This window comes from Schistocerca cancellata, chromosome 1 (genome assembly GCF_023864275.1).
Source record: "Schistocerca cancellata isolate TAMUIC-IGC-003103 chromosome 1, iqSchCanc2.1, whole genome shotgun sequence".
NCBI lineage: Eukaryota > Metazoa > Arthropoda > Insecta > Orthoptera > Acrididae > Schistocerca > Schistocerca cancellata.
This window is the reverse complement of record NC_064626.1, coordinates 786057297-786069923: the sequence shown is the minus strand read 5'-3', so window position 1 is coordinate 786069923 and position 12627 is coordinate 786057297. Positions and strand designations below refer to the sequence as shown.

The following is a 12627-nucleotide window of genomic DNA, read 5'->3' as shown; positions in this document are numbered from 1 at the left end:
TCAGAAACTAAATCCAACTGGTGACAGGTAAGCCAGTAACATGATTACGAAGACAAAATTAATATCACTGCGTGAGAGAAAACGCACATTCGATACGAAATGTAATTTTTAAGTTATTTAATATTTATGTATAAATGATATTTAAAAATTAATATCTCTGTAAGTGAATGTTACAAACGAAATATCTAAGGGCAGGTCTCTTTGATCGCTATTGAACTGCCATAACAATTTTTTGTAAATATTACCTACGTTGTATTATAGGCCGGAATCTACATTCCGTGAATAAAAACTTAAAGTTTCACGCAAATAACCTCTGAAACATTGGAAGCAGCGGCAGCATTACTAAGTAGAAATAAGTAGGGATGTATAAGTGTAATTAGTTTAATTATTTATGTTTATTGGTAATATTACAACGCAAAGTAGCGTTTACACGGACAAAATTATCATTGGTGATTGAACTATTTAAGGGAAGTTAGAGCATTAAAAAATTGTTTTTACATTTTCGGATTTTTATCTCATTATAAAATTCGTAATTTTCCGAATAAAATGATATATATATATCAGTTATAAACCAACATGGGAATTATTTTAATTTATTTCTTTAAATATAATCTACACCGGTTGAAAATGTTAAAATGTTTACCTGCATTACTTCAAAATGTATTGGTAGCACTGTCAAAAAGCCGGCCAGTGTGGCCAAGCGGTTCTAGTCGTTTCAGTCTGTAACCGCGTGACCGCTACGGTCGCAGGTTCTAATCCTGCCTCGGGCATGGATGTGTGTGATGTCCTTAGGTTAGTTAGGTTTAAGTTGTTCTAAGTTCTAGGGGACTGATTACCTCAGATGTTAAGTCCCATAGTGCTCAGAGCCATTTGAACCATCTGAACTGTCAAAAACAGGATTCTATCGTTTCATATTATAAACACTAGTTGTTAGTCGAAGTGCTAACTTTTCTCCGAGGAAAAGTGACAAATAAATTGGTAAATCTCTCAAAAAGTAAAGTATGACGCCAAAACGAAGTGTTTTTAAGAAACGTGGGTTTCGTGGTAATAGATTTGTGAATAAAGAGAAACATTGTGTTCAACATGTGTTGTGTGAAGTTACAGACAATGAAATACAGGCAAACTCGTCAGTATCTGGAGATACAGCCATTAGTGCTTCGAAGATTAAAATAAAATGTTGTCATACATAGTTTTCTCAAAACTAAAAAGATGTAAATATTATGTTAGGTTATATTATGATAGATTTACACACCCTAACAAGGGTTTTACGTGAATTTGTGTGATGTAAAATGTGTGGAGAGCCAGTTAGTTTACATGAAAACAGTGAGGTATCAAACGGACTAGCCAGGAAAATTACCGTTAATTGTGCCAGTTGTAAATATACTCATAAGTATAAAGTGATAAGTGTAAAGATAATTATTATGATATAAATGTCAGGTGGTTTTATGCATTGAGAGCTACTGGCAAAGGACACACTACAGCACAAACAATGTGTGCCGTGATGAATATGCCACGTCCACCTCGTAAAATCGACAAGTATGCAGTATTTGTCGGAGCTGTTGTGGAATATGTTGCATGAATGTCAATGAAGGGCACTGCAACGAAGCTGTTGAAATAAATGATGATATGACTGACATGCCAGTAGCTTTTGATGGCACTTGGCAGAAGCGCGGCTACAGTCCTAAGAATTCTTTTGCTACAGTGACCAGTGTGGATACTGGTAATAGATTTCCAGATGTTAACCAAACATTCTTGTAAGTGTAAATCAGGGAATGAAGAAGGGAATATCTGTGACAGAAATTATGAAGGAAAAAGTGATGGTATGTAGGTCTCTACAGCTACTGAAATTTTTAGTCGATCTGTGAACGAAAGGGGAGTAGGTTACATTAATTTCTTAGGTGATGAAGACTCAAAAGCATATAAGAACGTAGTAGCCGCTCAGATTATCACAAAACTGGAATGTGTTGGTCATGTCCAGAAGAGGATGGGCAGCAAGTTGAGGAAGTTGAAACTGAGTTTGAGAGACAAGAAACTTTCTGAAGGCAAAACCGTAAGAGGCCGGCTGACAGACAAAATGATTGATGAACTACCTTCTTTCACTGAATGTCAATGGACGAAAAACCAGTACACCACCTTTGCCCTCCTGTACCTGATTCATGGTGCTGTTACCGCAATGCCCAGTAGTCAAACAGTTCATACAACCACAAACATTCCATCCCAGCACCAGTCATGGATATCATAAAACCTGTTTACAGAGACTTTGCAAATCCAGAATTACTGAAGAAGTGTCTACAGGGTCAGACTGAAAATCCCAATGAGCCGTTCAATAATCTTATATGAACTCGCTTACCAAAAAATGTTTTTGTTGCAATGAAGGCACTAAAGTGGGGGTCAGTGATGCTGTTACTGCTTTTAATGATGGCAACAATGGTAGGGTGAAAGTGCTACAGCATATGGGAATTAATCCTGGAACAAACTGCATCAGAGAACTTGAACAGATGGACAAGGTTCGGATTTCGAAAGCAGAGTGTGCAGCACTAAGGAGTCCAGAAAGAAGAAGAGAAGAGAAAACTTCGAAAAAGATCAAGAGGATGATATAAAGTATGATGCAAGGTGCTTCTGAGTGACTAAAAATAAAAAATTAAGCATCTGTTAAATGAGTTACAGTCTTTTGAAATTTTAGAAGCCGTTTCTGAAAATTTACATTTTCTGTTGCATTTTTGCCTAAATCTCAGAAACAACTTCAAGTAGAGTATTCAATTTTTCAGGAATTAACAACATACGTATCATGAGTCTACTGAATTAAAAGAAGGACATACTATTACATATAATTAAAATTATGTAGAATGACGTACGTAAAAACTATTTAGGATGAAGTGCAAAAAAGTACACAAAATTTTAACCGTGTAATTAAAAAATTGTATTCCCGAAAGCAGTAGCTGAAATGCAATTATTGTATTTCAGTAGACTCAGAACATACAGTTTAATGATCTGTAAAAGTTTCACGTCAGTGGCTACAGTGGTTCCTGAAATACAGGGAAGCCAGTTCACTAAATTTAACATTATCGGGATAGGGCGTTCCAACTCCCCTTAAGTTGGGGGAAAGCTAGGAACAGCACTAGAAAGCTGGGAAAAGTTACTTGTTACTCATACATAATACATGTGTATAACATTTAATGTATAGTTTTAAGTATCTTTCGGAAGTCGAAAGTGTGCTTGCTTATCTCGTGTCAATGTGAGGGTTTGAACAGAGGTGGTCACTTTCGCGCGGTGCTCGCTCAAGGAGGTGCTTTTTACATTCGCACATGAATGGGGTTGCCATATGAAACAGCATGGACATAGGTGCGGCAGTAGGTCGTCTCAAGATTGAATCGGAATACATCTAGGTATTTGGTCGAGGACTTGTGATTTTCCTGTGTGTCGACAATGAACACACTGAAATATTTGCAATTTGGGGACTTATAAAATTTCGCGTCAGAGGAACCGGTTGCAGTGTGGGTTTTGGATATGCACATGTGTCGATGGTGAATACTCTAAAATATTTTCAAGATGTGGACTCTATCTCGGGTTAGATGGTCTAGTCTGAACTTAAAAAACCTTTCTGCAGTTAATTTTGAGAGTGATCTGCACTCTGAATTTCGTTATTTCGCAGTTAGGGAACTTTAGGCTTGTGCTAAAGAAACTAATCATTTTTTGTGAATTTTCGGAAGTTTATGCGAACATGTGATAGTGTTCAGTTTATTTAATCCCTCGCAGAAACCGCTACTATTTCAGCATCGAACGTTTATTTATTGTGATGACTGACACTTTATTTTCGAAATGAACACAGTTTCTTAAAATTTGAATCGCTGTGAGTAGTGAACATTATTTCACTGCAAATTCCTGTCTAAATGTTTTGAACTTGTGACGGTATTTCTTTAGGGTCAATGAGACAGGTGCATTGGTTGATCCGTGGGCTGTAACACAGCCAACAGTTAAGAAATCGAACCACGCATTACGGAGGCCTTATCGCCGGTGGTTTTCTTAATTTACAATGTAGTATTCGTACTGATGTGGGGGTTCACGAGTCCTGAATGAACTATTATTTGGCGGAAGCGACATGTTGCATCATGTCTATTTGCTATTTGGTAACCATTTAACCTTAAAGTTGCATATGTTGGTCTCGCCCGGGGAGCACCAGAGAGAATATTTGTTATTAATTTATCTCTCTCATTGCTCCCAACTCTCATCACCATACAACGCAAACACGATACTAATGTACACTACTGGCCATTAAAATTGCTACACCACGAAGATGACGTGCTACAGACGCGAAATTTAACCGACAGCAAGAAGACGCTGTGACATCCAAATGATTAGCTTTTCAGAGCATTCACACAAGGTTGGCGCTGGTGGCGACATCTACAACATGCTGACATGAGGAAAGTTTCCAACCGATTTCCAATACAGAAACAGCAGTTGACCGGGGTTCCTGGTGGAACGTTGTTGTGCTGCCTCGTGTAAGGAGGAGAAATGCGTACCATCACGTTTCCGACTTTGATAAAGGTCGGATTGTAGCCTATCGCAATTGCGGTTTATCGTATAGCGACATTGCTGCTCGCGTTGATCGAGAGCCAATGACTAATAGCAGAATATGGGATCGGTGGGTTCAGGAGGGTAATACGGAACACCATACTGGATCCCAACGGCCTCGTATCACTAGCAGTCGAGATGACAGGCATTTTATCCGCATGGGTGTAACGGATCGTGCAGCCACGTCTCGATCCCTGAGTCAACATCTGGGGACGTTTGCAAGACGACAACCATCTGCACGAACAGTTCGACGACGTTTGCAGCAGCATGGACTATCAGCTCGGAGACCATGGCTGCGGTTACCTTTGATGCTGCATCACAGACAGGAGCGCCTGTTATGGTGTACTCAACGAGGAACCTGGGTGCACGAATGGCAAAACGTAATTTTTTCGGATGAATCGAGGTTCTGTTTACAGCATAATGATGGTCTCATCCGTGTTTGGCGACATCACGGTGAACGCGCATTGGAAACGTGTATTCGTCATCGCCATACTAGCGTATCACCCGGTGTGATGGTATGGTGTGCCATTGGTTACACGTCTCGGTCACCTCTTGTACGCATTGACGGCACTTTGAACAGTGGACGTTACATTTCAGATGTGTTCCCACCCGTGGCCCTACCCTTCATTCGATCCCTGCGAAACCGTACATTTCAGCAGGATAATGCACGACCGCATGTTGCAGGTCCTGTACGGGTCTTTCTGCATACAGAAAATGTTCGACTGCTGCCCTGGCCAGCACATTCTCAAGATCTCTCACCAATTCAAAACGTCTGGTCAATGGTGGCCGACAACTGGCTCGTTACAATACACCAGTCACTACTCTTGATGAACTGTGGTATCATGTTGAAGCTGCATGGGGAGCTGTACCTGTACACGCCATCCAAGCTCTGTTTGACTCAATGCCCAGGCGTATCAAGGCCTTTATTACGGCCAGAGGTGGTTGTTCTGGGTACTGACTTCTCAGGATCTATGCACCCAAATTGCGTGAAAATGTAAAACACATGTCAGTTGTAGTGTAATATACATATCCAATGAATACCCGTTTATCATCTGCATTTCTTCTTGGTGTAGCAATTTTAATGGCCAGTTGTGTACAATCTAGTGTTCGTACTGACGCACGTGGGGGTTCACGAGTTACTGAATGAAATATTATTTGATGGAAGCGACATGTTGTAGCTTGTCTATTCGCTATTCGTTAATCATTTAACCTTCAAGTTGCATATATTGGTCTCATCCAGGGAGCAGCAGAGAGAACATTTGTCAATAATTTATCTATCTCGTTGCACCCTTCTCTCATCACCGTACAACATAAACACGATACTAATATATAAACGAGTGCACTACAGTCACCTAAGTTCAACAGATACACGCCTCATGACTGAGGAGTTCCATGACACCCAAAAGAAAGAAAACCTGGCTGCACACATTGCTTAGTAGATCCCAGCCGACAGCGCTATATGCGCCCACCCTGATGTACCGGCAGCCTGTACTGACCGCGGCGCGCGCTGCTTGGTGTGCAGGGCCAGAACGACGTGGGCCACGTGCTGTACCAGCCGGTGCTGCAGCCGGACGGGCAGCTGGTGGCCGTGCTGGAGATGTGGCGCTCCCTGCCGGGGCTCGCCTTCCACGAGGAGGATGAGGAGATCGCCTCCAGCTACCTGGTCTGGGGCGGCATCGCGCTCCACTACGCACAGCTCTACCTCTCCATGAACAAGCAGCGCAAGCTCAACGACTTCCTGCTCGCCGTCGTCAAGTGAGTACTGTCATCTCCTCTTGCTTTCATCTACATCTACATCTTCATATACAGGGTGAAAGGTATTTAAACCGACAAACTCTTGGAGGTTGTAGGGGACATCAAAACAAATATTTTTCTCTAATGTATTTAGAGGAAAATTTCTCTGTCGTCAAATTAATTAAACCAACAAACACTTTTCCATTTGTTTATGACCTTGAGACAACACATTAACACAACCCAATTTCAATTACAGTAGATTTTCAAAAATGCCTCCATTGACACATAAACAAAGGTTACAGTGTCGGATCATGTTCTGTGACACGGGCAAAAACCCCGGGAGTATCCTGAATTGTTCCTACTGCTGCTACTATCCGGACAACCAGATCCTCTTCTGATGCAACAGGAGTTGCTAAACAAGGTTGCGCATCTCTCCCCACACAAAAAAGTCCAGAGGGGACATATCTGGGGATCGAGCAGGCCGTGGTTCAGGACCATCTCTGCCAACCCATGTGTCTGGGAACTGTTGATCCAGGAATCGACGCACACGGTGACTGAAATGTGCTGGCGTCCTGTCATGTTGGAACCACATGCGTTGTCTTGTAGGGAGGGGAAGTTCTTCCAGCAATTCTGGCAATGCTGTGGCGAGAAAATTGTAATAGCGCCTGCCATTTAATGGCCTAGGTAGCAGATACGGCCCAACTAAACAGTCCCCAACAACACCGACCCACACATTAACGAAGAACAGCACTTGATGAGCGCTAGTAACTGTGGCATGTGGGTTATCCTCACTTCAAACGTGCGAACTGCGCATGTTGAAGACTCCATCACGCCCGAACTTTGCTTCATCGGTAAACAACACAGAGGATGGAAATGTAGGATGCATTTCACACTGTTCTAGGTACCACTGTGAAAACTGTGCTCTGGGTGGATAATCAGCTGGTTCCAGGTTGTGGACACACTGTAAGTGAAATGGACGTAACAATTGCTCTCAAAGGACTGTTCTTACATTCGTCTGATTCGTCCCCATGTTACATGCAATTGCAGGAGTGCTGATTGAAGGATTCCACTCCACATGCTGCAAGACAGCTTCCTCAAATTGTAGCGTTCTTACCGTGCGTCGGCGTCCCTGTCCAGGTAATCTGTTAAATGACCCGATCTCACGCAGACGTTGGTACACAGCAGCAAAGGTCGTATGATGCGGGATACGGCGATTAGGATATTGTTGCTGATAAACCCGCTGTGCAGCTCGTCCATTGTGGTGCGCTACGTAGTACGCACCAACCATATCAGTGCACTCACTCCAGGTGTATCGCTCCATTAGTAAACAGAGACAATGCACTACTACACTGGTGGACAGCAGTTGCCTACAACTGAAGAGCGTAATACGCCCTCTAACAACTCAAGAGCGTAATACGGCCTCCACCGGTTTAAATAATCCTCATAGGAAAAAATTACATTAGGAAAAAATATTTGTTTTGATGTCCCCTACAACCTCCCAGAGTTTGTCGGTTTAAATACTTTTCACCCTGTATACTCCGCTAGCCCCAAGCGGTGTGTGACGGAGGGCGCAATTCGCGCCTAAGTCATATTTCCCCCCCCCCCCCCCCCTGTTCCATTTGCAGATCGCACGAGGGAAAAACGACTGTCTGAACGCCTCAGTACGAGCTCTAATTTCCCTTATCTTTGAATGGTGATCATTGCGCGATTTGAAAACTGGTGGTAATAATATATGCTCTACATCCTCGGTGACCGAGCGAGGTGGCGCAGTGGTTAGACGCTGGACTCGCATTCGGGATACGGTTCAATCCCACGTCCGGCCATCCTGATTTAGGTTTTCCGTGATTTCCCTAAATCGCTTTAGGCAAATGCCGGGATCGTTCCTTTGACAGGGCATGGCCGACTTCCTTCCCTAATCCGATGAGACCGATGACCTCGCTGTCTGGTCTCATTCCCCAAACAACCCAACCGCGTCCTCGCTGAAGATCGGATTTCGTAATTTAGTGAACAACCCCTTCTGGTATGCGCGTCGTCTATCTGCAAGTGTATTCCACTTCAAACTTTCTATGATACTTGTAACGCTCTCGCGATTGCTAAATGTACCAGTCACGAATCTTGCTGCATTTCTTTGGACCTTCTCAATCTCTTGAGTGAGCCCCGACTGGTAAGTATCCCATATAGATGAAAAATATTCTAAAACTGGACGAACTAACGTATTGTAAGCAATTTCCTTTGTTGAAGGACTCCATCGCTTCAGGATTCTACCAACAAACCCCAATCTCTAGTTCGCCTTGCCCGTTACTTGCAAAATCTGATCATTCCATTTGAGATCATTTCGAATAGTCACACCGAGATACTTGACGGATGTTACCGCTTCCAAAGACTGATCATTTATTTTGTACTCGTACATTAATGGGGTGTTTCGCCTTGTCTTACGCAGTAGGTTACACTTACTAACATTGAGAGATAACTGTCAGTCATTACACCACGCACTTAATTTCTGCAAATCCTCATTGATTTGTTCACAACTTTCGTGTGATACTACTTTCCTGTAGACTACAGCATCATCGCAAACAATCTAATGCCACTGTCAATACCATCAACCAGATCGTTTATCTTTTTAGAGCAAGCGAAAGCGCGCAACTGAGTCGAACGCCTTTCGAAAGTCGAGAAATATGGCATCAACCTGGGAGCCGGTATCTAGAGCCTGTTCTATATATTGCACAAAAAGGGCCAGATGTGTCTCGCATAACTGCTGTTTCCTAAAACCGTGCTCGTTTCTACAGATGAGCTTCTCAGAATCTACAAAGATCATTCAGAAACACTTAATAATACCCCTAACTGTATAGCTCCTCGTCCAGCAGTCTGTGCAGCACTTATACGGACAAGTAAACCTAGTCAAGGGATACGCTTCAATTTGATTGGCTTTGAATACGTTGAAATAAAAGGTCTATGGATTTTACAACACCCTACAACGGTGTACCTAGATTTGTCGAAAAAGATTTTTTTCTGTATCCCCTTCTCCCTCTCCACTATTCTGTTTCTCAGTTCGACATGTGACTAATAGCAAAACGTATATCATCGTTAATATCAAATTGAATTGTATATGATGAAGTGGTATTCCAGAGACGCTTTTGTCAGAAATAAGCTGGAAATTTCTCTGTGTCACTATATGCTCACCCGATACCTGTCCGCTTCAATGCCAGTTCTCATGTTGGGTTGGTTACTAATTCTTGCCACGACACGTATATGTATTCTTTTAATTTCATGAAATATGGGTTGGGTTGGGTTATTTGTTGTAAGAGACCAAACTGCGAGGTCATCGGTCTCGTCGGATCAGGGAAGGACGGGGAAGGGAATCGGCCGTGCCCTTTCAGACGAACCATCCCGGTATTCGCCTGAACCGATTTAGGGAAATCACGAAAAACCTAAATCAGGATGGCCGGACGCGGGATTGAACCGCCGTCCTCCCGAATTCGAGTCCAGTGTGCTAACCACTGCGCCACCTCGATCGGTTTTATGAAATATGAGATCTTCCGTTGTAGCTGTGCTTTCTTTTTACATTTAGTGTATTTCTTTATTTTCGAGTTGCGACTATTCCAGATTTAATTATATTTGAAGTTGTATGTACATTATTGTAAATCTATTCAACAGTGAGAAAGCTGCAGAATTGTTCGGCTCAAAAAATGCTGAATACACTTTTATTTAGAGAAATATGCGTCTTTGGAATAGCACATGATAATAAATGATTAAATTTGCTATACGTTCTGCTGTTAATCGAAGGTCGAAATGAATAATGAAATAATGGGAGAGAGAGGGGATTTCGAAAAAAATATGTGATTTTTTCGGCACACCATAGAACTTTTTTCACAAGCGTTCCCGTTTCAGCGGTATTCACTCAGGAACATGATACTCATATTTTTTAAGAGCGTGTTCCACCCTCTTAACGGCGATATGAGCATGTACAAAAAAAACTGGCGTCTTTTTATTGTGCTCTACACTACAACATATTCGGAGCTGATCACAATCGAAGTGTATCCCTTGGGTAGGTTTACTTGTCAGCGACAGTGCTGTAATGAGATGCTGACAATAGTCCTACTTCTGTTGTGGTCCTAAATATGAGGGCTGCTCGGAAACAGAGTTTTAATGATGTCTGGTGCGCGGAGTAGCATGGGTAACGGCGTGATTTCAGCGTAGTCGTGTCGCCTGGCACAGTAAGAGTCTGATAACGCCACGGAAAGGTTATCGAACTGTTTTTTACGTCATAACTGCAAATTACAGTGGCCGCTGTCATGGAAAATACCGCGCCTGTCAATTAACGTGTTGTAATCCGTTTTCTGTGTGCGAAAACCATGCAAGCTCTCGAGATACACTGATAATTTTGTGCAGTATACGAGGAGAATATTATGACCGATAGTGCTGTAATAAAATGGTGACGTTTATTTCGGGACGGTCGTCCGAACATCTATGAGGAATAAAGAATTGGATGACAATCTGTTGAAGCAAATGGACTTCATGCAAAGGTTAATGAGGTTAATGACAGAATTATAGAACATTTTCGGTTCCAGACTGCAGAATTAAAACTTTTCCTCAGATATCAGGGACAATGTTGTACGAACTTGTGACTGATAAGCTTGGTTATTGCAAATTTTGTGCACGGCTTCTAACTGTTGTCCACAAAACTGAGAACTTGACAGATGTATTAACGTTTCTGATGCGGTGATATGAAGAAAAAGAATTCATCAATCATATTCTGACAGGGGAAGAAACATAGATTTCATAAGAAACTTTCTGGCAGAGTAAAACCGTGTGCCGGACCGAGACTCGAACTCGGGACCTTTGCCTTCCACGGGCAAGCGCTCTACGAACTGAGCTACCCAAGCACGACTCACGCACCGTCCTCACAGCTTTACTTCTGCCAACACCTCGTCTCCTACCTTCCCCCGAGTTCGAGTCTCGGTTCGGCACACAGTTTTAATCTGCCAGGAAGTGTCATATCAGCGCACACTCCGCTGCAGAGTGAAAATCTCATTATAGATTTCATACATCAGCGTGATGGCAAAAAAAATCCAATCAATGCAGTGAGGACACGCTAGTTCGTCACGTATGCCGTTGAGGTACCGCCAAACATTTTTTGCGCGACGATTGATGACAACTATTTTTTGGGACAGATGGGGAGAAATCACCGTTGACTTTATGGAAAAAGCCACTACAAACCCGACATTTATTGTGAAACCCTAAACAAGTCCAGAAGGCCCATCTAGAAACAAAAGGCGCAGCCCATTCTCTGCTGGAGTGCTGGTTATTCTTTGTGTTTTTCTGTTCCTGTTAATATATATATATATATATATATATATATATATATATATATATATATATATATATATCGGTAAAACGACTGATCTGGTAGCGCTCTATCGAGTGGGCACGTAAAATTCCACTTTCAAAATCATTTTGTTTGGAACGGGAAACAAACCGACTCTTTCCATCGACACTGGGCTTCGCATGAAAGACTTGGTGAGCAGGATTTGTACGGGCTGACTCCAGCTACCTGCCGAAACATCGAAGAAAATGATACTGACGAGTCTAAGGATTGACACCCTGCGTAAGCAGAATAATATACGTGCCCCAATATTAATGTTAGTACCATTTCGCAGTTTTTGAAAAGGTCATATGATAGTCTGTTGAAACAAGAAGTATAATTACTCATGCATTATTCGCAAGATTACGCCATATGTACCCATTAAAACGGAGTATTCCCCTTCCATCTTACATGTTGGAATAGTTTGAGACACTACTCAAGGTGATGCACGTCATGGTAATACTGTCTTTCTTCGTTTCGATAGTGATTTCTTCCTCCTTCTGATACAGGCACATGGAAGTGACCGCACTCGCGTAAGTTCTCGTATTGCACGTCTTCTCTGGTTCATTTAGACAAAAAGTCATGTCAACAGGCATCTGAAGATGAATCTGTCATTTCGCAATAGGTAATTGCGCTATTTTTTGGTAAAGAAAACTATTTACAGTGGCTGCTGTATTTACTGTCAATAAGAATCCATCTGTAATTGTAGACAGCCACGATCTAATTATATTACGAGTATTTTCCCACAAAATGGGGCAAACTCTCGCCCGTCAACCTATCGAGCAATGTGGAAGAGCACCAGTACTAGCCAGGCGCAGCAGTAGCGAAACAATGTACCCTCTCGTTGGTATAAAATAATTTGAAGCCATTTTGACTACTTTTCGGCAGTGACTGTCTCAAGAAATATGTAAAGGTTTTTTTTTAAATTACCGCTACCAGTCAAAAACATTGTTAACTAT

General features: G+C 42.1%; 1 protein-coding gene across 1 annotated transcript in view; it reads left to right on the top strand.

Moving 5' to 3' along the window:
- LOC126187476 (probable 3',5'-cyclic phosphodiesterase pde-5) overlaps window positions 1–12627 on the top strand; it is a 759019-nt gene that overhangs the window by 607652 nt on the left and 138740 nt on the right. The window contains exon 7 of the mRNA XM_049928583.1: window positions 6095–6327. Within this exon, the coding sequence (XP_049784540.1) occupies window positions 6095–6327 (233 nt within the window). The remainder of the gene's footprint in view (window positions 1–6094; window positions 6328–12627) is intronic.